Genomic DNA, 25,980 nt, shown 5'->3' on the forward strand with positions numbered 1-25,980 from the left:
TACTCGGGAGGCTGAGGCAGGAGAATTACTTGAACCGGGGAGGCAGAGGTTGCAGTGAGCCGAGATCATGCCACTGCACTCCAGCTTGGGCGACAGAGTGAGACTCTGTCTCAAAAAAAAAAAAAAAAAAAAAAAAAATTGAGGACACTCTAGTCAGGGAAAATATAAAAGTGTGTGTGTATGCAATAGAGAGAGACAGATCACAAATGTGTGTGTTTGTTCCAGGCACAAGGAACTGAATGTGTTCTGATGCTAAAGCAGACAGAACTGAAATTGAAAGATCAGTGTAACTAGAGCAATGATTCTCAAAGCCATTCTTGAGCATGCATCAGGATACCTTGGAGGACTCATAAAATACGGATTGCTGGACCTCTATCCAGCCAAATTAGAATGATTGTTTAGCTTCCAGGGCATTCGTTTTCAAAGGGGAGCCTTCCTGCGTTCTGTTCACCCTCTACCCTTTCTTTAAACTGTCTGCACTTGACAATTTCGGGGCAGAATTTCTAATTCAGTTGGGCTGGGGTGGGGCCCAAGAATTTGGTTGGGTCATTGAATGTCAGGAGAGGAGGGGGTCAAGGAAGGCCCCCACAGGGTTTCTGGTTTGAGCAAGTATGTAGATGGTGGTGACATTTCCCAAGACTGGGAGGCAGGTTTGCTGGAGCTGGGGATGGAGAGCAGACAAGATGAAAAGTTGAGTTTGAAAGCATAAGTTTGAGATGCCTGTGAAGACATCCAAGTGAAGGCATCATGGAGACAGATAAATAGATCTAAATAAATCTAGCACTCAGAAGGCAGTTTCTGGGAGGAGGTGACAGGAGATAGAAAGGACTAGATAAGGTTCTTAATCCAAAGTCAGTAGAACAGATGGGACTTTGAGGGGTGTGGGAGGGGGTCTTTGGTATTCTGAAAATGTGTCAGAATTTTATGTGCATGTGCCTTTTCCTGGGGAAGAGTTTACAACTGTCATCAGATGCACAAGAGCGTGTGACTCAAAGAAGGGGAAAACCATAAACCCGACACTGTGGGGTATGCTGGTGGTCCCCAGTCCTACAAGGTCCTTATTTACCTTGTCTCTGCTTCCAGGCGCCTGGTGGACCGCCTGGAAAACATGAGGAAGAACGTGGCTGGGGATGGGGTGAACCGCTGCATACTGTGTGGAGAACAGCTGGGGATGCTGGGCTCTGCCTGTGTAGTATGTGAGGACTGTAAGAAGGTACCATCATCCTCTTATCCCTTCTTCCCTGTGCAGCACCTGCAGAGGGAAAAGTCCTAGGCTCCAGCTGTAGGGGTCACTGGGGTTGGGGGGTGGAACTTGGATCCTGAAGATCACTTGCCAGGATATGGTTTTTTTCTGGGATGCTTCCATGCCCTACTGTCTTCCAAGGTAACCCTGATCCTGGTTCCTCCCTGGAAGCCACTCTGATCCTTCTGTCTCTTAGAGCTGAGGTCCATCCAGGGTGAACTAGGGAGCCTGTGGCAGGACATGAGCTATGATTGAGACTGCAGCTATCCTGGTTATACCTTAGCAAGTTATGTGTCAGTTTAAAGAGCATGCTAAGCACATGTTTATACTTGCGTGTATGTGGAATGCTTTCAGTTTTCTCGTATCCTGGGTTATGATACAAGAAACTTAGAAAGCCTCTGTTTAGCCAAGTTAGAATCATTTAGCTTCCAAAGCATTTGTTCTCAAAGGGGAGTCTTTCTGAACTCTGTTGACCATCTAACCTTTCCTTCAACTGTCTGCACTTGACAGTTTGGGAGCAGAGATACAACTGTCCTGGGGTCTGCCGGACTCCAAGAGTTCAGTTGAACAACCCAGCTGGAGACATCTATAATGTCATCATCTCCAGCCTGATGTCACATTTGACATGTAGAATGAAATCTTGGGAAGAGTTTATGTATTCTGAAAAACTTGCCAGTCAACTCAAAAGTGAGAATTTCATGACCCATTAAGTTTTCCTAATTGTCTTAACTTCCAGGAAATTCAATAAAAAATATAGTATTCCATCACACAGTCATGGGGCATTTTCTCAGATAACTTTCTTCCCCTTGGGTAGTTAAACTTCTAGTCATAGTCTAGGTTGTGTCAGGTCCATTTTGGAAATAAAGAGGAAATAAATTAAGACACGAAATGGATATATGGTCATTCGTCTTTAGAAAAAAGTATGTCAGTGATTTCCCCTGTGTGGATGATGAAAATTCAGATCCCACAAGGACACTTAGAGAATTCCTTCATCCAGTGCTTGGGAATGACTCAAGTTCTTGTTACTGGAAATAAGACTCAAATTGGAGTTTTGTTCTAATTGGCCTTGCTCTTGGAAGGAAGTGTGAGAAATGGAGGCAAGTTCTTCCTCTTTACATCCACCAAGAGAAAGCAGGGGGTGACATTGCCGTGCCTCCCATGAGCATGGCTCATCTGAGTGTGTTGCCTGTGTTTCATCCACAGAATGTCTGCACCAAGTGCGGAGTGGAGACCAACAACCGCCTGCATTCTGTGTGGCTCTGCAAAATCTGCATTGAGCAGAGGGAGGTGAGTGCCCTGGTCCCATCTGGTGCCTAGATCACCCTCCTTTCTTGGCCAGCTTAAGAGGTGCCTTAGGAGGTTGGTATGAAAGGAGCCAGCTCAGCAGTGAACATTGACAGAACAACCTCACACTATTTGGAGGAATTTCTTTTCTCCTCCTCTGCTTCTGTGACTTTTTTTCTTCCTTCCCATCCTCTCTTCTTCCCTCTCTGTTCATTGCCCTCTGGCCTCTGTTCTTTCTTTGACCCCATTTCTCTGATTCTTATGAGTCTTATGAGTCTTCCTCTCCCAACATCTTTCCTTTCTGTCTCTCTATTCCATTTCTTATTTCCATTTTTTTCTTTCCTCATACTCTCCTCTTGTTTGAACTCTTTTCTTCCTCTAATCCTTATGCTTTTTTCTCCCTTTTCTCATTTTGTTGTTTCTCATATCTTCACACGCTTCTTTCGGCAATTTCTCTTTACTTTGTCCCTTTTTCTTTCTCCCATGGCATCCTTCTCTTCCCCAGTTCTGCTTCTTACTTATCTTACCCCAATTAAGTCCTTTCTTCTTCTTCCAATTTCTTCATCCCCCACCCACTGCTGCAGAGTCCTGCCTTTGAGACCATGTTTCAATAACCATGTTCTCCTCAATATCTGTCAGGGGCCTGGCAGGAAAGCATTGGCACACTTCAGTAGGTTAATCAAGGACTTGATGAAGGTGTTATTGACAAAGGTCCAGGCAGAGCTAAGAGGAATCAGCAAGGGTTGACGAGTCACCCTAGCACCAGCAAAAACAGGGTTGCTGTTTCCCCTCCTAAGACTGAAGAGATAAGACTGAAGAGAAGAGATAGTGGTTACCAGACTGGAAGATAGGTGTAGCCTAACAGGAATGCAGTCACTGTCCAACTAGTGGTGGGTTGTGGGGAGCCAAGGAAATAAATACCATAGTCCCACCCTCCTCTTAACTACAAACTCTTTATTTGTCTGGAGAACTCTTCAGCAATCCAAGCTTTCAAGAGGCTTTGTTGTAATCCCTGGTGCTTTCCTTGACCAAATAAACCTGAAGACAGAAGTCAAAGTTTATTTCGTGGAGTCCAGTTAGTGCAGTACATACTGGTCAGCCTCCTGGGGCACAGAGCAGGGTGGAGAATGAATCTGACTGGGCAATGGAAGATGTTTCACACACCATCCTAGGTGTGCTGCTCTATCCTGACCCACAGGGCCAGGAGAAAGGCCAGAGGTCTTGGGGAAGTTGTAGGTAGATCACCCTGTTTACAACAACCAGTGTAGTGGAGACCATGCCACATTTAAGAGATGGAAGACTTGGAGTTGAGCCCTTGTTTTTCCATTCTCTGGCTGTATACTGTTGGACCCATCCTTAAGATTTTGGATATTCCATTTTCTCCATCCAAACTCCACTTTCTTCCTTTTTTTTTTTTTTTCTTGTTTTTGAGACGGAGTCTCGCTCTGTCGCCCAGGCTGGAGTGCAGTGGCCGGATCTCAGCTCACTGCAAGCTCCTCCTCCCAGGTTCATGCCATTCTCCTGCCTCAGCCTCCCGAGTAGCTGGGACTACAGGCGCCCACCACCTCACCCGGCTATATTTTTGTATCTTTTAGTAGAGACAGGGTTTCACCGTGTTAGCCAGGATGGTCTCAATCTCCTGACCTCGTGATCCACCAGTCTTGGCCGCCCAAAGTGCTGGGATTACAGGCTTGAGCCACCGCGCCCGGCCCCCAAACTCCACTTTCTCCATGGGTAAACTCAAGCCCTTTCTACTGAGTGTTCAGGGTGGATGGACTGAATAAGTATGAATTGTGCAGGGCTCTGTAGTAGTAAGAAAATTGTGCTGGCTATTGTGTCAGTGTGCTTTGGACGAGGAGGAAAGATAAAAATGGGCACTCATGAAGGTAAGAGCAACAGTGCTTGGTTGCCACATCTTCAATCCCTGTCTCTCCTCCCCAGGTGTGGAAGCGTTCTGGAGCATGGTTCTTCAAAGGCTTCCCCAAACAGGTCCTTCCACAGCCTATGCCTATAAAGAAGACCAAGCCCCAGCAGCCTGTCAGTGAGCCTGCTGCTCCTGAACAGCCTGCTTCTGAGCCCAAGCACCCGGCCCGGGCTCCAGCTCGAGGTAGGACAAAGCAGGTGCTTCTTTCAGGACCAAGGACAGATCTTAGCCAACTGGTCTACCTGAGGGATGGCCTGACATCATGTCTGTGTTTCCATCCAGTTGTTGGATGGTCAGCTTCTGGACTTGGTTCTAGGACTTCTATATCTCCTTCATAGTTCACCATAAACTCTTATCAAGAGGGTAGCACAAGGAATTCTCCAGCAATGCCAAGCTGCCCAGAGGCTTCGCTGTCATCCCTGGTGGAATATCTAGTGTACAAGAGGTAGAAATTAAAATTAGGAACTGAGAGAGACTCTCACCACCAAGATCACACTGGAGCCTGGGAGAATACTTGGCTTGCTGAGAAGGCCTTCCTGGACCCTAATATTTCTCCTACTATCCATAAGCAAGTCTGACTTGGACTAATTAAAAGTGAAAGATAAATAGAAGGAAATCAGTAAAAGAAAAATTACTGCTGCCAAATTGCTACTATTGACATGATCACTATTATCCAAGTTTATGATTAATTATTAAAGTGATTAAGAGGGAGAAGCAAAACAGTAAAAATTTTAAAAAAACAACCATAGTAAAAATACATTTTAGTTGGACTAGACCACTAGGACTGACCAGATAAAGCCCTTGCGATAATTTCAATTGACACTAAGTGATAAAATCTGGACTAAATGACAATTCCAGATTGAATGCAGGCAGTGCTTCTGAAAGGAAGGGTATAGTTGAAGGTGTCAAATATTGAAGTGTCCATCTGCATTTTTCGTAAGATAACTTATCAAAGTACTTAGCACAATGCCTGCCACCTAAAAGGCATTCAACAAATGTTTTCTTCCTGACAAGGCATGAGCAATTTCTACTCCTTGCAGAGAATCACCAAATTGTCAACATATATTGCATTCCTGAGGAGTCCCCAGTTTTTACCACTAAAAGATTCCTTCTTCCTAGTTTTTCTAGGCTGGGAAGGTTGTATAGCATAATTATTCTTTATAAAGCCTGTGTATGCTCGTATGTGTTTATGCATGCAAAAAAAAAAAAGTGAAATTGTAAACAGGAGCTAGATCAAAGGGGAAGTTGGGAGGAAGACTTTTAATTTTTGAAACATATTCTTGGGCAATAGTCAATGAACCCCTTTGTAGGCTTCTTAAGTTCTGGTTTTCCAGACACCAGAAAACCAATAATCCTCATAATTTGTGTTTTCTTTCTCCAGGTGACAGTGAAGATAGGAGGGGCCCAGGTCAGAAGACAGGTGGGTTCTGCTGACTCTGTTTTGTCATTTGAGACAGGAATTGGCCTAATTCCCTCGATGCCCTTTCTCCATTCAATTCATGCTCTTCTTTCCAGGCCCTGACCCGGCCTCTGCTCCCGGGCGAGGAAGCTATGGGCCTCCTGTGCGCAGGGCCTCCGAGGCACGAATGGGCTCATCTAGCCGGGATTCAGAGAGCTGGGACCACAGCGGAGGTGCTGGAGACTCCAGCCGGAGCCCAGCAGGTGAGCAAGATGGGCAAATCCAGAGACAGTTCTCTGGATAGGGAGACTCAAAAAGAATGAGAGGGACTGTGTTTTTATTCATTTACTTAGGCAGCACTTACTGAGTACCTACTGTGTGCCATGTTCTGTTCTAGATACTGGTTCTAGTCTACGGTAGAGGAAAGACAGGATTCAGAAACAATTCTGGCTCTAGACATCCATAATTTTGGTTAGATCCTTTTCTTGATGTAATACTATATGTCAGAAAACATGATTTTTTTTGTCCCCGCCTCAAAAAACAAACAAACAAACAAACAAAAAAAAACCACAAAAAACCTGGGGGAAAAATGCCCGTAGGCTTTGAACAAAGCAAGGATGCTTCACTCACAAAGATCTCTCCAAGTCTACCCTTGGCAATGGCCTTTGCTGTCTGGGCATATGGCATAGGTCAGCATGGCCAGGATGTCACTGACAGGCGCTCGTATTGGGTACCTCGCATTTCTGGCCTCACTCATGGTGGGTTTATTTGGCAAGAGTGCCCATTGGTGGTAGTCACTGAGCACAGGACTTTGAAGGAAATGTCTACCATAGTGAAACATCTTTGTTCCATAGCTCCTTGTCTGAGACCTCAAAGCAACTTCATTTCTTTTGCAGGAAGGGGCTGCGTCTGGGTCTAAGTCAGATTGGCTGAATATTTAGGTCCCATGTTGACGTCTGGTCTTCTCTTCCTGAATTGTGTGTTTGGAGCTTAGCACTTCACTTCCTCTTATTGGCAACAGAGCTGGGCACATACCTTGTGCTTCATCATCTACCCAGACCTCCCCCAACAATGAACCTATGGTTTAGATGAACAGAGAAAGGAATTTCTCAGATCCTCAACATCATGAAATATTTATAGAGTGTTTACTATGTGCCAAATGCCATTTCAAGTTCTTTTACATATATTGTCTCATTTAATGTTTGCCACAACTCGAAAATCCACATGAGACTTCTGTTATTCACATTTTACAGAATGGAAAAACTGAGCCTCAGAGAGGTGAAGCCACTTGCCCTAGGTCACACAGCTGATAACTGGTTACAATGAGAATTAATTCCATATAGGTCCAACATCAAAGCCTGTACTTTTTCTTTTCTCTTCCAGAGGTTAAATTTCTTTTGGCGATGCCTTTTACAATTATTTTTTGATTGTTGTAAAATATATATAACATAAAATCTACCATTTTAATCATTTTCATGTGTACAATTCAGTGGTGTAAAGTACATTCACATGGTTCACAGCCATGCCACTATGCATCTGCAGAACTTTTTTGTCATTACAAACTGAAACTTTGTATCCATTAAATAATAATTCCACACTCTTCTCTCTGCCCAGCCCCTGGTAACCACTATTCTTGATTCTGTATCTATGGCTTTAACTACTCTAGGTACTGCATATCAGTAGAAGCATACAGAATTTGTCCTTTCATGACTGGCTTATTTCACCTAGCATAATGTTTTCAAGGTTCATCTGTGTTGCAGCCTGTGTCAGAATTTCTTTCCTTTTTAACCCATTTATGCTGGAGGTTGCAATTTTTTTTTGTAAAAAATCAGACCTTGACGGCGACTTTGAGCAGTAGGATATAAATAACTCCTACAAGTTTAGCGTTCCAATAATGGAACACTGGGCATAAATTAAGAATACATAACATTCTATTGTGTATTTATATAGTATACAGATAGACACATAATATAGTATACATATATACAATAGAATATATAGAAACACAGTATATATAATATATAATATAATATACAATATATAGTATATGTTGTATATTATATACATATAGTGTATATACATACAGTACATATACTATATATAGTGGTGTACATGTATATACATGTATATATACATATATATAGTGTATGTATATACACACATATATATACACTACATTTTGTTTATCCATTCACCCATCAATGGAAGTTTGGGTTGTTTCAACCTTTTAGCTGTTGTAAATGATGTCATTGTGTGCCTGACATACAAATATCTGTTACATTCCATTCTTTTGAGTATATACATAGAAGTGAAGTTGCTGGATCATATGGTAATTCTGTGTTTAATTTTTTGAGGAACCACCATACCGTTTTCCATGGTGGCTGAGACATTTTTAGATTCCCACCAACAATGCACAAGGGTTCTCATTTCTTCATGTCCTCATCAATATCTGTTGTTCTCTGGGTTTTGTTTTTCTTTTTAATAATAGTCATCCCAATGGGTGTGAAGTGGCATCTCCTTGTGGTTTTGACTTGCATTTCCCTCGTGATTAGTGATGTTGAGCATCTTTTCATGTGCTTTTGGACATTTGTGTATTTTCCCTGGAGAGACAGCTATTCAAGTCCTTTGAAAACATTTTAAATTGGATAGTTTGTCTTTTGTTGTTGAGTCATAGAAGTTCTTTATGTATTCTGGATATTAATATTTTATCAGATATATAATTTACACATTTTTCTCTTATTTCATGGGTTGTTTTTTCACTCTTTTATAGTGTCATTTGATGCACAGAAAACTTTTATTTTGATGAAGCACAGTTTATCTTGTTTTTTCTTTTCTTGCCTATGTTTTTAGTGTTGTATCTAAGAAATCATTGCCTAATCTAAGATCCTGAAGAAGTTCCTTTATGTTTTCTTCGAAGAGTTTTCTAGTTTTAGCCCTTATGTTTGGGTCTTTGATCCATTTCGAGTTAATTTCTGCATATCAAATCCTGCTTTTAGCGTCAATATTATTTTGTCTTCTGAAGACAAAGACGGTCATAGGACATTTCTGAACTGGATTTGAATCCCCTGTCCCTCAGGAGTCAATGTAAATGTTCCCCTGGTCTAGCTTCTAGCATGCACCTGCTCCACCTTGAGCTGGGTTAGCTGCTACCTTCTCTGAGCTCCCAGGGTAGTGAGACGCAGCCCTAATGCAGGACTTACCACTGTCTAAAGCATTATAGCCTGAATCTCTTTCCCTCATAATACCAGGGACATGTCTCTCTCCATTAATTTATTATGTTTCCAAATGTTTGGAGCATCTACCATAATTTTATCTCTTTCCCATCATTTTCCAGCCTATACTAAGATTCCTAGTTGATTATAGGCTCTCAAGTGCTTCCATATTTGAATTAATAATCATAATAGCAACTTAAACTTATTGAGCATCTACTCTCTGCCACGTATGTGATTAAACCCTTTGCATGAGCCATATTGATCCAATCAACAACTCTTTTTGGATAGGTACTATTGTAGTCGTCTTCACATAATAGATGCAGCAAAGAGAGGCTAAAACAATCTCAAGCTCACATAAAAGTAATAGCAGGGCTGGTGTTTAACCCAGGCAGTTCACATGCAGAGCCAATGCTCCTAGCTGGTCTGTTATAAGTTCCACTTGAGGGACTGAGAGCAGCTCAGTAAAACAAATTATCAGTAAAACTCCCTTGTTCCAGGGCTTAATCCTGGAATCTCAGGGTCCTCCCTCACATACAGTGTGGAAATCCCTTCAGAGGATTCTGAAAGGGGTTTGATCACCCACATACTCTCTGTAAGGGGGGACTCCTTTCCTCTTGGAGTAGCTTATTCTATTGTTGATGGACTTCGGGTGTCATTTATACATTCAACAAGATCTGAGATAGACTTGGACAGAAGTCCTACCTTAGGGGCTTCCTGGTTATGTGACCTTGGGCATATTTAACCCCCACTACCTCAACTGCAAAGTGGGAAGCACAATACCATGCATGGCATTGAGTTGAGAAGCTTCCATGAGGTGATGGTTCATGTACCCCATGAGGGGTGCATTTGAAGAACTCAATGACTGTTGGCTATTGTTGCCTCATAAACTCATAATTTCAGTGTCTGTCTCCTTCCTGTGACTAGGCTCTGCACTCCTGGAGGATATAAGATGGTGTTTTGTCCATCTTAGCCCAGGGATTGGCACTTGGTAGATACCCAATGGATGCTTGTTGAATGAATGAATGAATGAGTGAATAAATGAACGAACAAATGAACGAGGCCTCAAATGAACAAACAAATGGCCGTGCTAATGTAGGAACCTGGGACAGGACTTGGTAACTCATAAGCTCCCAGGTAGAGGTGGTAAAGTACCCTCTGTTATGTGTATTCAAGCATCCATCCAGCCAAAAGTGCTGGATTCAGGAAAGACGGCATCTAGCCCCGTGAAGTAAGAGAAGGCAGGGCTTTCTTCCCAGAACATCACACCTTCTGGGTACCAGAAGCTGCTGCACGCATTATTCAATTCAGTCCCTCTCTGGGAAGCAACAGCATGTGAGGGTCTCTGGTATAGACTCCAGAGACCAACTGCCAGCATTCAAACCCTGGCTCTGCACTAACCAGCCAAGAGACATTAGATGAGCTCAGTAACTTCTCTGTGCCTCAGTTTCCCCATCTGTAAAATGGAGACAATAAGGCCCCATCCCATAAGGTTATTAGTGGTTATTAGTGTAGAAATTAAAGAAGTTCTTATATGTAAAGTTCCTGGCATATGGCAAGCACTAAATAAATGTTTATTCATTACTATTTTGAGTTAAGTGGAACTGTTGCCTCCATGGGGCATCTAAGGTTCAGAGAGAGTGAGTGACCAGCCCAAGGTCACACAGCCCATATAGGAAACAGCAGGAAGGCAAAGCCAAGTCCATATGAAGATAAAGACACATTCTTTCAATAATAATAAAATAATCTCACCACCTGACATGTGTCGAGTCTTTAGTACATGCCAAGTACTGTTCTGAGCATTGCCTATTTGTAACATTGTATCTTCCCCACAGCTCTATCAGTTAAGTGATTATCTCCATATACCAGGTGAGGAAACTGAGGCCAGAGAGGACAGGTCACTTGAGCAAGGCCACACAGGTGGAAGGAGGATTATAGAACCTGTGCTTTTTAACATCTGTGCTGCTGCTGTGACTCACCAGAGTCTGAGGATTGAGAGGAAAGAACACACCGAAGGCAGAAGAGTCAGAAAGAGCTGAGCGAGTGAGGAGCTGCCTCCAGCGAAAGTCCAAGGGGCTCACCCCACACCAGCTGAGCAGTCCCAAGCTACCTTCTGCTGTGTGTGTGTGTGACACACAATGGCTGTTTTCTCTTCTTTCCTCTGCAGGTTTGAGACGGGCCAACTCAGTCCAGGCCTCCAGACCTGCCCCAGGCTCAGTGCAGAGCCCAGCACCACCTCAGCCTGGGCAGCCAGGTACCTGCCACTTGCCTGCTAGCACCTGCCCAGGCTGTCACTGGGCTGTGACCCCTATACCAGCTTGCAGAGCATGCTGGGTTTTCTGCAAAGCTGCAGCCACAACTAAATCCTAAGCTCTTCTTAGACCCTTAGAACGAGTAATCCCCTGGGTCAAGAAGCTGGGCAGGGAGCAGGAGGAGGAGGCGGGGAGCATCTTACCCACCCAGTGCAGAAAGTGATGGCGCCTCATTCACCAGTGTTTCCCACCTCAAAGACCAACACCCCCATTTCACAGAGCAGCAAGTCAAGGCTCAGGAAGTTCCCACAGCACTGGGGCTTGGATCCAGGCCTTTCTAAGTCCAAAAGCTCCCCTCCTGGTGGGACTGTTCCTGCAGCCTCGGGTACCTTTCTGCCTTTGGGCCTGTGTCCACCCCTGTGAAATGAAAAGAAAAAGGTGAACCCCCAAATGATGCCACCCCCTCTGCTGCATCTCTCTTTCTGTCTTCTCTCTGCTCAGGGACCCCAGGAGGCAGCAGACCGGGTCCTGGGCCAGCAGGACGCTTTCCAGATCAGAAGCCAGGCGAGTATCTGCTTCCTCCCATACCTGCTCAAGTGGCCACCTCTCCCCTACCTCCCTGAGTGAGCAGGCAGCTGCCAGAACTTGACTCAGCCTGTACTCTGAGACCTGTTGGATGAGATCTGAACAACCCCCCGAGTCTAAAACTCTAGATAGTCTGTACTAAGATTAGCTAGATAGAAATGCCAACATGTATAGTTTAGAGCATAGACTACCTGGGTTCAAATCCCTGCCCCTTCACTTCCTGGCTGTGTGACTTTGGGCAAGTTACTTAGCTTCCCTGAGCCTCAGTTTCCTTATTTATAAAATGGGAATAATGCTAGGACCTACCTCCCAGAATTGTTGGGGGGATTAAACAAACTAATACGTAGAAAACCTTGGTGGGTTGCCTGGAATATACTAAGCTCACACTGAGTGACAGTGATTACTGTTAACATATATCATCAATGTGCATCACCATCATATGTATCAGTCATAGTTACGAGACACTTTTTGCTTTCTTTTTTTTTTTTAATTTATTTATTATTATTATACTTTAAGTTCTAGGGTACATGTGCATAACGTGCAGGTTTGTTACATATGTATACTTGTGCCATGTTGGTGTGCTGCACCCATCAACTCGTCAGCACCCATCAACTCGTCATTTACATCAGGTATAACTCCCAATGCAATCCCTCCCCCCTCCCCATGATAGGCCCCGGTGTGTGATGTTCCCCTTCCCGAGTCCAAGTGATCTCATTATTCAGTTCCCACCTATGAGTGAGAACATGCGGACACTTTTTGCTTTCTCAGGCACCAGGCACTGTTTTAAGTGCTGCACTTATATTCGTTCATTAAAAAAAATACTATTATTTGAGGAGCTTCAGATATTGTAATTTCCATTTTACAGATAAAGAAATTGAGGCTCAGAGACATTAAGTAATTTGCTGCAGGTCACATGGCAAGATTCAAACCCAGGCTGTCTGGGCTCCAGAGTCCACACCATTGATTTGTACTCCCACGAGGTCTGTTTTGCCTGCATCTGAATCAGCCTGAGGGGCTTATTGTCAAACACAGATCCCAAGGCCCCACTGCATGTCCACCGATTCTGGCTGGAGCCGGGAATCCGCATCTTTTGAAAATGTCCCCAGGTGCTGCTGTTATGAAACAGGGACTCAGCTGCATGTTTCCTGTTCCTTATCTCCCTGCAGAGGTGGTTCCGAGCGACCCCGGGACCACTGCCCCACCCCGAGAGGAGAGAACAGGGGGAGTTGGGGGCTACCCAGCCGTTGGAGCCAGAGAGGACCGAATGAGCCACCCCTCCGGGCCCTATTCCCAAGCATCTGCAGCTGCCCCCCAGCCTGCCGCAGCCCGCCAGCCACCGCCCCCAGAGGAGGAGGAGGAGGAAGCCAACAGCTACGATTCGGATGAAGCAAGTAGGTGGTGCCTAAGGGAGAGGTATCTTGGAAAAATCACTTCAGAAGCCAAGTCCAGAAAAACAGGAATGGCTCAGGGACAGCCCTGTCTATCCCCAGACCCCTAAGAGGCTGGACCTAATAAACATATTAACCAAGTGATAGAAGTGCAGACTTGTGTTTCTAAATTCACAAAATATCAGCTTCCTAAAGATTAAGTGCTACATGTATTTTTTATTGTGGTGAAATACAAATAACATCAATGGTACCATTTAAATCATTTTAAAGACCTCAATTCGGTGGCATTAACTGTATTCTCGACGTTCAGTCTACTAGTTCCTCAAGATGTTAAACACAGAATTATTATATAACTCAGTAGTTTTGGTCCTAGATGTGAATGCATATTTTAACAGTTTTTAAAACTCTTTAATGTGTATCTTCTGAAAGTAATTTATTAATCATTATTTCAAATTTACTGGGCATTTTCTTTTGCATCCTTTTAAAATGCCTACAGTGTACTTAGCCCAACCAGGCCCCAAGTCCCAGGGATACACACACACACACACACACACACACACACCAGTGACATTTCCCCACAACACCCCCACCCCCACCAGGTGTGCCTGGGGCAGCCTTTGTGAGCTGGAGGGAGGCAGAACTGGCAAGTGTCTGCATGCAATATATGTTGGTAGGTAGGGACATTACCAGTTGTTTCTGATCAAGTGGGAAAACTGGATCCACACAGAAGGACCAGATCAAAGGCTGTGACCAGCAACATGGCCTTGGCCTGCCATGTCATTTCTCCTCACTGTAAGATGAAAAGCACAGCACCACCTCCCCCTGGGCTAAGGGACAGATAAACTGAGATACCTTCTGGGAAAGTGCTTCATAAAATGGAAATCATTATTACATAAGGCTAAACACACACGAGGAATTGTTATTATGCGTTATGGACATCAGAGGTAATAAAAGCCAACACGTGTTGGGCACTCATTTTGTGCTGGGCACTATTCTGAGTGTACTCTGTGCATTTGCCCATTTAATCTTCCCTACGAGCCTGGGCATAGTTGCTTTTATGACTCCCATTTTACAGATTGAGAGATGAGGCTCCGAGAGGTTGAGGGACTTGTCCAAGCACATCCAGTCAGTGCGAGGAGGGGCTGGTGGCCAGTCACACAGCTGTAGCAGATCAGAGGCCAGGCCTGCATGGAAGATCAGCTGTCCCGCTTCGTGCCCTGTGCTCTCCCATGGGTCATGGGTCTGCGGTCTCAGGAGAAAGAAGTGAGAGGAGTCCACCCACCTTGTCAGCCACAGGCTGGTTCTGCTCTGAAAATGCCCTGTCTATGCACCCTTCTGCTTTCCCTCATCCTGGTCTTTCCCTGGAAAACTGGCTACTGCTCCTTCCATCAGCCTTAAATGTCCCCAACCCACCAAGCATAGATGAGTCCTCCCAGCCTCATGTCCGTCCCTGTTTTTAACTTATCCCGGTAGTTTATTACAAACCTGTCTCCATACCCTGTACTCTTCACACACTCACTCATCTCTATATTTGACAAGGGTTTATTGAGCATGTACTAAGTGCCTTAAACTGTTCTAGATGCTGGGGATATCATGGGAAAATAAAAAGATAGACTTGCCAGCTATTCTCCTGAAGCTTACGTTCAAGTGAAGAGAGACAGTTAACATACCAATGAATGCATTTCGAGTGGAGACAGAGCACCATAAAGGAAATAAAATATATTGAGTGACTACAATGTTAGCTACTTTAGAGAGTGATCAAGGAAGGCTTCTCTGAGGAGGTGACATTTAAGCTGAGAAAGCCATGTAAGGATCTAGAGGGAGAGCATTCCAGGCAGAGGGAACAGCAAATGCTGAGACTCATTTATCCCTTCAGCAAATAAGTGAGCACCTACGACTATGGGCCGTGTGTTGGACACAGCAGTCAACAAGATAATCCCAGCTATTGCCCTCATGGGGTTCTCAATCTATCAGGACAGAAAGGTATTACCTAGGCAAGTGCACAGATGATGAAATGATCACAGACATCCTGAGCGCTCTAAGGTAGTGCAGGGTCTACCAAGACGAGGTACTCACAGCAAAAACTGAGTTTTCCTCTCTTCTGTAGTCTCAATTCATAGCCCAGCCTGGGCACATAGTAAGTGCTCAGGAAATGTTTGCTGAGTGACTGAATGTTCATTATCTTGGTTCCTGTCTCTGCCCCCTTCAGCCACGCTGGGTGCCCTGGAATTCAGCCTTCTCTACGACCAGGACAACAGCTCCCTGCAGTGCACCATCATTAAGGCCAAGGTGGGTGATGGGGACCAAGCAGGGGACCTCTCAGGATGCTCTGGCATGGCTAGGAGACTCAGATGGGGATGGGTAACCAGGCCTGTCTCCTGTTGTTGTTTGTCTATCGATGATAGTGACGGTGATGAGGAGAGTCACAGTAATTAGGCGAATTCCTTTCTGGGAGGCCTTCCTCCTCCAGGGATGGTCCCAGAGGGGTTTCACTTATCTGCAGCCACTTCCTGGGAGTACATGCAGCCAGGCTTCAAGGGCAGAGTCGGCCTCTATCTGCCTGGGCCAGCAGTGTCTCTGGAGGGGATGGTGGAGGTTCTGCCTGGGAGGAGATGACAGCCTGGCTCGACAGCTGACATATCCATGGAACGGCCTCATCTCTGTGTCTGCCTGAGGCCCCTTCTGCTGAAGCGGCTGTCACGCTGGAGCAGCAGCCGAGACACAGGGACACTAAAATGGGCTTCAAAGGGGGCGGGACAGCCTTGCTGCAGGCTCCGGAAGAGTGAGCTGACTTGATTCCAGACCCCAGGGGAAAAAGCTGGGTGAAGCCAGTGCAAACCCCAGAAAGTAATTGACTAGGATTGCACCCCTCCCCTGCAAAGCCCCAAGCCTGGGCCACACAGAAAAACAAGCAGGGGCTCAGGAACCAGGCTTCTTGGGTTCAGATACCAGCCCTGACCATTCCTAGCTGTGTGACTTGGGGGAAGTGACTTAACCCCTCTGTGTCTCAGTGTGCCTATTTGTAAATCAGGGATAATAGTAGTGTCTCTCCCATAAGGATAGTGGTGGGCACATGTTCCAGTTTTTCCAGGACAGTTCCCTTCTGTGCCTGTTGCCTTGCCATAATAATTAAGTGCTTCCTTTTTCACTCTTCAAATGTCTCAATTTGAATGATAAATAAGGTACAAAATGCTTAATATAACTCCTAGACCAACACATTACTTTGCCCAAGTCACTTCTTTATTGAGTACCAATTATGTATCAGCATTTATTGGACACCTGTTATGTAGCAGCATTTATTGGGCACCTATAATATATAGGCATTTATTAGGCACCAAGTATGTATGCATCAGCATTTATTGGACACCTATTTATTGTCACTATGGCAAGCACTTAGATGCACTTAACACTGCCCCTCCACCCCCGCCAATAACGCAGTTAAGTAAGTGCATACATTATTTTGTTTCCTTTTCATAGAAACTTCTGAGGTAGGGATTCTTAATAGCCCCATTGTACAGATGGGGAAACAGGTCTAGGAAGTTAAAGCCTGAGGTCACACAGCTGATAAGGGATGGAGCTGATCTTTACAGCAAGATCTCATTTAATCCTCTAAGAGCCCCATGAAGCAGGAGTTGCTGCCAGCCCCATTGAACAAGTGGGGAAACAAGATCCAAGATCACTGGACACAATACAGTTGACCTTGAACAATGTGGGAGTTCAGTTAATCCCTGTGCAGCTGAAAATCTATGGTATAACTTTTGATTCCCTACTAGCCAACTGTTGCCTGGAAGCCTTTCTGACAACATAAACAATCAGTGAACACATCTTTTGGATACTTTAGGTATTAGGTACTGTATTCTTACAATAAAGTAAGCTAGCAGAAAGAAAATTCATATTGATTGAGAACATCCTAAGGAAGAGAAAATGTATTTACTATTCATTAAGTGGAAGGGGATCACCATGAAGGTCTTCATCCTCATGGTCTTCATGTTGAGTAGGCTGAGGAGGACGAGGAAGAGGAGGGGTTGGTCTTGCTGTCTCCGGGGTGGCAGAGGTGGAAGAAAATTGTCATGTAAGTGGACCCACACAGTTCACACCCGTGTTGTTCATGGTCAATTGTGCATGGTATAAGTGCTGTGCAGTGGGATGACAGGACCCCAGAGGTGGGACATCTGCCTGGTCTGAACGTAGAGGATGGACAGAGTATGTCTAAGCCCCAGGAATTTGGAGATTGCTCATTTTAACAAATCAACTTAATTCCTACCTACCCCAAACTTCCTTATAGTATCTCATCTGAGCCTCATCCCAGCCCTGATGGATGGAGACACTGAAGTTTCAGAAGATAATGCAGGGGTCAGGGCCGGAATGTAGGAGTCTTCTCCTTCCCCTAACCTTGCCTTTACTCTTCTGGGACATCTCCTCCCATCCTAGCAATAACAATCCAGCCTTGATCATATGCCAGCATTTTGCAGGTGGAATTGCATTTAAATCTCACCACCTTATGAAGCAGGTACTGTTCTTATCCTCATTTGACAGGTGGGGAAACTGAGGCTCAGATAGGTTAAGAAACTTGCCTAAGGTCACATAGCCAGGAAGTGACATGGCCAGGTTTGAAACCTTGTCTCCTGTCCCAGCACTCTTTCCATGATACTGCATTTCCCTTCTCTCTCTTTGGAGAAGGAAGCACACAGGGTGGACCAACAGGCAGGACAGATGCCAGGGGGCTATGCCAATTGCTGATGACAGCTGAGCACTGGGCCCTCCTGAGGCCCTCACACCATTGCCTCCTTCTTTTGCAGGGCCTGAAGCCCATGGATTCAAATGGCTTGGCTGATCCCTACGTTAAGCTGCACCTCCTGCCGGGAGCCAGCAAGGTACCATATGGCCTGGGCTTCTCTGCAAACCGGGTGCATGGGCCCTGGCAGATACCCAGGGTTCTCAGCTCAGAGCCTAAAATAGCCCTTATCTGCCCCAAATCCCCAACCCCACCTCATCCTGTGAGTAGCAAAGCCATTGCAGAGCAAGTAAAGTATGTTCCAGGGGTCATTCTCCCTTGGGCAGGGGCTCTGCCCATTTCTCCAACTCAGAAACCTGGGATCTGGGGAGTTGGCAATGCCAGAAGAGAAGCAGATGCCCTGACGATGCCCTTCATCTGCTCGAACACCTTCAGCAGCTCTCCCACTGCTGGCTCTGGCTCACCTCCCTCATACATTTTATACCCCCAACCACACACTCATCTCTCAATAGAAATGAGCCACTCTCTCCACATTTCAGGACTAAGCCCTTCAGAGAATATTCTCTGAAGCCCTGGCCCTCCCACCCTTCTCTCCCCTCCAGCTCACCAGCTGAGCATTGCTTTGCTCTGGGGTTAATTCTCCTCTCTGGGGATTGGCCCACCCAGAGTACATGGCTGGAAATGGAAGTGTGGCTGCCTGGGTTTTGTTTTGTGCTTTGTGTTAATTTGACATAGACGTCCTAAAGGCAAAGGTGACAGTACATCTGTCAAATGATCTTCAGAAAATGCCTGTTAAATACCCCTGCAAGTACCAAATGCTCCATGAGACAAAAGAGGACACATGTACGCATGTGCACACCGCCCCCCACCCTCAACACACGCACACACACTTTGTCTCACACTTCTTTGGATCAAGGAAAGACAGTTCGTCACCTGGCCATGGTCAAATTATGAAGTGTTTGGCCCCTGCTCCTCCTCACTCCCCAGTGATGTTTGCTTCTCCTCTAGATGCCCTCCTTTACCCACTCCTAACAGCCAAAGCTGCTTTGCTGAAGAATCTAATGTGAATCATTTGCATGTTAGCATGAATGAGATTTGTCACCAGCCCACCTCTTCTGGGCATAGTTGCATTTCTAGCCTTCTCTGTCTCAGAGTAAAATGAAAACTGTTGGCCCCTCTAAGGAATTTTAGGCATGAAGGGTACTATTTGGGGGGAACAGAGAGAGCCATCCCAATATCCCCTGCCTAAATGGGAACGGGTGACTCTCGTTTCTGACTCCCTGACCTATAAATGATTTCTTCTCAGAGGTAGACGTCTCTGCTTTCTTAAGGGGAAGTTCAAGGAGGAGGCTCAGTGCATGGAGGGAGAGGGGACCCAGTGTCAAGCATTGATCCATTTTTCTGTGGCCATGATCCTAGAGGATGTCCCCCACTCCCTGAGAACATGCATTTGGGAATAACTAAGACCCTGGACACTCCTATGGGGAAAACCACCCACCCACCCCATGTCAGCCCAAACGATGGGGTTCCAGAACTGGCTCCCCACTGAGGTAGGTGTCTCTATCCATCTCTCTGGGGCTCTAGTCCAACAAGCTTCGTACAAAAACTCTGCGGAATACCCGGAACCCCGTCTGGAATGAGACCCTCGTCTATCACGGCATCACCGATGAGGACATGCAAAGGAAGACCCTCAGGTACCTGCCAGGCAGAGGGCAGAGAGGGAGGTGAAGGGGAGACTCAGGGTGGGCGGAACTGAGACTTGGGGTGACGCCCTCAGAGCCTCACTCTAAAAAGGTCTCTGCATAGTTTATTTTTTTCTTGCTTGTTTACTTTTACCAAAAAATGATATATATTTTTGGTAGAAATTTTGGAAAATACAGGTAAGTTGAAACTGTTCACTGTTAACATCTTGGTATCTGTTCATTCAGGGTGTGTGTGTGGGGTGGGTGCATGTGTGGGTGTGTATGTGAAAGTTTTTTCCTAATAAAATTGAGTGCTTATAAAAATGTTTATTACAATGGATCATCCCATTAATATATCTGTATCACTTAAGAATACATTGATACCATTTCATATTCTTCTACAATGTTGAATTATTAGGCTGGTGTGAAAGTAATTGCAGTTTTTGCCATTAGAAGTAATGGATATACATATATATGGAACTTGCCTTTTATTCTTAACAATATATCTTGGTGTTATAGCCGTGAAAAAACGTTTAAATCTACCTAATTTTTAACTGCCTCAGAATATTCTACAGAATGGGTTTATCACAGATTTTTTTAAATGTCCTTATTCTTAAATATTACAGATGAATAGAAAAGTGTAGCATATACTAAAACAAACATCCATGAACCCACCCAATACTTGATCTGTTAAAAATCTTGCTATTTTGCTGTGTTTGCATCAGCTGTTTTTTTAAGAAATAAAGCACTCCTATGCAAGTTGAAGCCCCTTTTGTATATTCTATATCCCACCCTGTCCTGTCCTCTTCCTTCTCTCCCAAGAGCTAAACACCATCCTGAATTATTGGGGTATCATTCTCAAGTATGTCTTATACTTCCTAATTATGTATCTATAAACAATGTACAGTATTATTTGGCATGTTTTATATTTTTATGTAAATGTTTTACCATTTTATTTAGCCAATTCCCTACAGGTGGGCATTTAAATTGTTTCCAGCTTTTCTCTACTACAAACAAAGTTGCAATGAGCAACTTCATTCTCCCTTGTGTACATATGAGTGTTTCCTTAGGACAGAAACCAAAGAGAATTATTACTGGATCATGGGATATGTGATTTTTTCAAAACAATTTTACAAGACATGCAAACTGCTTTCCAAATTGGCTGCAACATTATTCTAAGTAAATATTTTTATTGTGGCATAACATTCATTTAGCATAATGCACATATAATAAGTGCACAGATTGATGAATTTTCACAATAGTGAACATACTGGGCTTAAGGAACGGAACATTCCTAGGCTGCAGAAGCCCCCCACTGTGGCCCCTTCCTATTGAATACTCCCCTGGGGTATTCAGTATCCTAACATCTAACAGAACAAGTTAATTTTGTCTGCTTTTGTACTTTATATAAATGAAATTGTATTGTGTTACTCTTTTGTATCTATATTCTTTCATTTAACATTCTACCTGTGTATTCATCTAAGTTGTGTGTAGTTGTAGATCGTTCTTGTTGCTATTTAGTATTTTATTGCATGAATATAACGCAGTTTTATTTATCCAGTTTACTGTTGATATATTTGGGTGGTTTTTAGTTTGGGGCTATTACAAATAGTGCTGCTAGGAACATTCTAGTAGCTGTTTCTAGGTACACAGGTGCACTCATTTCCGTTGCATATATACCTAGAAGTGTAATGATTGAGCCATAAGATATGTGTATGTCCAGCTTTAGTAGAAACTTCCAGTTTTCCATAGTGGCTGTGCCAGTGTGCACTCCCTTCAGCCATGCATGGCAGTTCCAGTTGCTTCACAGCCTCACCAACACTTTTTCATTTTGGCCTTTCTGGTAGGTGTGCACTGGTGTTACGTTGTGGTTTCAGATTTCCCTAATGACTAAGTACAACACTTTCTCTAATGTACACTATTACATTTGATGGTTATTTCATAATTTTCTTAAGCAGTTCCTCCATTGTACAGTATTTGTTATTTCTGCTTTCTTCATAGTTACAAACAATATTGTGACAAACATCTTTGTAGTTAAATATATTTCTAATTTTTTTGTAGGTACATAGTAGGCGTATATATTAATATTCACGAGGTATATAGGATAATTTGATACAGGCATATAATGTGTAATAATCGCATCATGAGTTTTTTAAATGGGTTAAAATAAATGGGTTTTTTAATCACCTCAAGCATTTATCCCTGTGTTATGAACAATTGAATTATACTCTTTTCACTATTTTTAAATGTACAATTAAATTATTGACTATAGTCACCCAGTTGTGCTATCAAATACTAGATCTCATTTATTCTTTCTAACTGTTTTTTGGACCATTGTAGTTAAATATTTTTGTACTTGCCTTATTATATATTTGAGGTAAATTCCTATAAGTGGTGTGACAGGGTCAAAAGCAGTGATTATTCTCTTATGTCTTTGGAGATGCATTGCCCTGAAGAAGGATGATATTGTTTACACCCCAACCAGTTCAGTAGAGACGAGTTTCTTCTCCAGTGTTATACAGTGCAGGACTCGGCTACGAGGGTGTTCGGGCCCTCCAGGACTTTGAACATTTGTTCAACTAATGTTGGTGGTCAAGGAGTGTGGTACCTTCACAGTCCCTTCCTGTCCCCCAAGAATGCCTCCCATGCCACTGGAGGACAATAAGTCCTTTCCTCTCTTAGTATATGTCAGGATAAATTATCATGCCATGACTGGTCCTTTTCATCTCCTATGGCAGCAGTTCCCAATCTTTCCGGCACCAGGGAACAGTTTTGTGGAAGACAGTTTTTCCATGGACTGGGGTAGGGAGAAGGAAGGTTACAGGATGAAACTGTTCCACCTTGGATCATCCAGCATTAGATTCTCATAAGGAGCATGCAAACTAGATCCCTCACATGTGCAGTTCACAATAGGGTTTATGCTTCTATAAGAATCTAGTGCTGCCACTGATCTGACAGGAGGCGGAGCTGAAGCGGTAGTGCTTGCCCACCTCTGCTCACCTCCTCCTTTGCAGCCGGGTTTCTAACAGGCCACAGACTGGTACTGGTCTGTGGCCTGGGAGTTGGAGACTCTTGTCCTAAGGGACATTTCTTATGACCTGCCCATTTTGTGCCACTATTACTCAATGCTGTGTAAGGTAGATAACAAAAGACAATATATTACTATAGGACTCAGGGAGACCTGGATTCAAACCCTGGTTCCACCTCTTATTAGGGAAAAATTATTTAATCTTTCTGGACCCCAGTATCTTCTCTAAATGGTAAATGCAGTTATTTTGAAAGAGGAAAAATTAAATGAGAAAAGTTCCTAGCCTGGCTTTGCAAAAGAGGATGCTCAAATGGCCATAAAGTATATGAAAAGGGGCTCAACTTTTTAGTCATCAGGGAAATGTAAATTAAAACTACAGTGACATACTATGACCTATCCAGAAAGGCTAAAATTAGAGACTAACATAATTGAAGTCAAAGGGAATAAAGAGTGACCAGACCCTCTATAAACTGCTGGTAGGGACATAATTGGTGGAACCGCCTTGGAAAACTGTTTTGAAGTTTCTACTGAAGCTAAACTTATGCCTAGTCCATGGCCAGCAACCCTACTCCTGGGAAAATACTCAATAGAAATATGTACATGTATATACCAAAAGACATGAACATAAATATTCCATAGCAGCATTATTCATAATAACTCAAAACTAGAAACAACCTGTATCAACAGCAGAATTATTATGGTATATTTACACAGTGGAATACTATGCAGTGATAAAAAAGATAAGTTATACTGTGCATGGATGCATCTCACAGACATTATCTTGAGCAAGAGAAGCCAACATAAGAGAGTCTATATTATATCATTCCATTTATATGAAGGTCAAAAACCAGACAAATGACTTCATGTGGCCAGAGGCAAGAGAGTGGCTATCTTTGAGAAAGGCAGTGACTAGAAAGGATCCTGAGGGTCTTTCAGTCTCTGGAATGTTTTATATCTTGACCTGTGTGGGAATTACATGGGTATATGCATATGCAAGAATTCATCAAGCTGTAAACTAAATTTATGTGCTTTACTGCATGTCAGTTATACTGCAATAAAGAAGAAATTAAAGGTACTTGGCCCAGTAATAAATAAATAGGAAATCATATTTTTCCATGTACATCACACATTCCTTACTAGCATCAGCTGCAGCTCTTGGCACACAGCAGGATCTCAATATTTGTTCCTGTTTCTCTCTGTACCCCTTGTGTTGGTGGCAGGATCTCTGTCTGTGATGAGGACAAATTTGGCCACAATGAATTTATTGGTGAGACCAGATTCTCCCTCAAGAAACTGAAGCCCAACCAGAGGAAGAATTTCAACATCTGCCTGGAGCGAGTGATTCCTGTGAGTGACTTTACCCTGAGGATCTGATGGGAGGAGGGGAGACTGGAGGAGCTGCCTTCCTCTGGGTCTGAATTGAGGGAAATAGATCCACAGGGTATTGGGTAGCAGAGGCACTGCAGCAGGTCTGCGGAGGAGAGTCAAGATTCCAGCTCACAACCTCAGGCTGCATTCTCTCTCTGCCTTTCACAAACCCTGTGTCAGCATCACTTTGAACATGAGTTTTTCTTGGCCAAACTGGATGGACAACATGATAGGGGCAGTGTGGGATTCCTGGGTTCAGAGCCAGCTCTGCCACTTGCTGCTCTATGGCCTTGGCCAGGGGACTCGGTGTTCTTGTCTGTAATGTGGGTGTTATAACAGTACCTGCCTCTTGGGAGGGTTGTGTTTTAAAAAATAACATAATTGAACTAGAACTTAGTGCATAGTAAGCACTCATAAATTAACAGTTGTTAGTGTAGGAAATAATGCTGCCTTACCCACCTCTCAGTCATGAAGTCAGAAAGCACCATGTAGATAAATAGGAGGCAGCATAGCCTAGAGTTTAAGAGTATGGGCTCTGCAGCCAGACTCTCGGGTGTGAATTCTGGCTCTGCCACTTACGGTGTAACCTGAGGCAAATTATTTAATTTCTCTGGGCCTCAGATGTCTCATCTGTAAAATGGGATACTGTGGTGCTAACCTCATAGGATCTTTTAAGGATTGAATGTGACCATACATATGAAGTATTAGAATTGTCATTGTTGTCAGATGTAATTCTTGCTCTTTGAGGAAAATAACAGGGATCAAAATGAGGTTCTGCAATGGGTTTGCACCTCAGAATTAACCGGGGGATTTTAAAACCAGAGCTTTACAAACTAAGATTTGTGGGGGTCCCCCATGGGGATTCTGTTTTAGTGGAGTAGGGTAGGACTAAACAATCTATATTTTTAGACATAATTCAGGCTGCCTTGCCTTAAGTGTGGGCCAACTTGGGCCCGGAGATGGTAGCAAGTCTCCAAAGTCTCTGGGCACTGGCCAGAGCCCCGCTATCCTACAACACCAGCACCCCTTGTCTCTCTGAGCAGCCTGCCTGCTCTCCACAGGGAAGCTATGGGGTGCAGGAGGGGAAATCCTGCAGCATCTTCTCACCAGATGGCCAGCCTGAGGATGGAGTATCTGCATGCCATGCCATAGTTTTATAACTCAGGCAAAGGAACAAGACTCAACAAGGAAAATTGCAAGGAAGGATTTCTACTGAATTCCAGGCTCAAAATAAATCCTTAAAGACATCCCTAGGAGCGAGGCATTTCTTCTGGGCTTTTGCCTGGTGACAGCTGGGTCTTAAGGATTCTCTTCTTTCTCCAACTCCATGAGTCCAGTTGACCAGGACAATGGCCAGGCCCTTGCCTGGGTCATCAGCCTTTGGGTTTGCCCGTCTTGCTATGGTGGACGCAGCTAGCCCTAGAAACATGAAGGTGCAGGACAGCCAGAGGGCTGCAGCAGCCGCAAAACACTACTGATCATCTTATTTTGCTCTTTGACATTAAACCTTAACGCTTGCACCACCATCTTCCCCCATTATATCCCACTGAGGGCTCCTCCCCTCTGGACCTCAGGTTTCCTCCTCTTCAAAGTGGGGAGGTTGGATTTAACCAATGGTTTTCTGTTTCCCAGAACCTTAGAGTTCAGCAAAAGGGCCCCAGGGGCCATGAAGGGGAAAACCACCTGGTGGGTCAGACCCCAAGACCCCTGAGCCACTTCAACCAGAGAAAATGAAATCTTTTCTGTTTGTGTGTGGGGAGCTCTGATACTTACTGGCTGTGTAACCTTGCATAAGGGGCTTAACTACTTGGACCCTCAGGATCCTCATTTGTAAAATTGGAATTGTAACAGAACCTATATCATAGGTTGTTATACATTCACAT

At 44.1% G+C, this 25,980-nt stretch overlaps 1 protein-coding gene across 44 annotated transcripts in view; it reads left to right on the plus strand.

Moving 5' to 3' along the window:
- The window catches only part of RPH3A (rabphilin 3A), a 334,954-nt gene that overhangs the window by 296,469 nt on the left and 12,505 nt on the right, over positions 1-25,980 (plus strand). For 42 of the 44 annotated variants that reach the window (XM_077955194.1, XM_077955204.1, XM_077955172.1 and 39 more), the window contains 12 exons: positions 1,084-1,213; positions 2,447-2,530; positions 4,469-4,634; positions 5,833-5,871; positions 5,967-6,113; positions 11,227-11,313; positions 11,813-11,875; positions 13,063-13,287; positions 15,494-15,573; positions 18,084-18,158; positions 19,604-19,713; positions 23,950-24,076. In XM_077955194.1, the coding sequence (XP_077811320.1) occupies positions 1,084-1,213; positions 2,447-2,530; positions 4,469-4,634; positions 5,833-5,871; positions 5,967-6,113; positions 11,227-11,313; positions 11,813-11,875; positions 13,063-13,287; positions 15,494-15,573; positions 18,084-18,158; positions 19,604-19,713; positions 23,950-24,076 (1,333 nt within the window). Of the gene's footprint in view, positions 1-1,045; positions 1,214-2,446; positions 2,531-4,468; positions 4,635-5,832; positions 5,872-5,966; positions 6,114-11,226; positions 11,350-11,749; positions 11,876-13,062; positions 13,288-15,493; positions 15,574-18,083; positions 18,159-19,603; positions 19,714-23,949; positions 24,077-25,980 lie in introns of all 44 variants that reach the window. The other 2 variants (XM_077955206.1, XM_077955187.1) reach the window with 2 other exon arrangements.

Source organism: Macaca mulatta, chromosome 11 (genome assembly GCF_049350105.2).
Source record: "Macaca mulatta isolate MMU2019108-1 chromosome 11, T2T-MMU8v2.0, whole genome shotgun sequence".
NCBI classification, from domain to species: Eukaryota; Metazoa; Chordata; class Mammalia; order Primates; family Cercopithecidae; genus Macaca; species Macaca mulatta.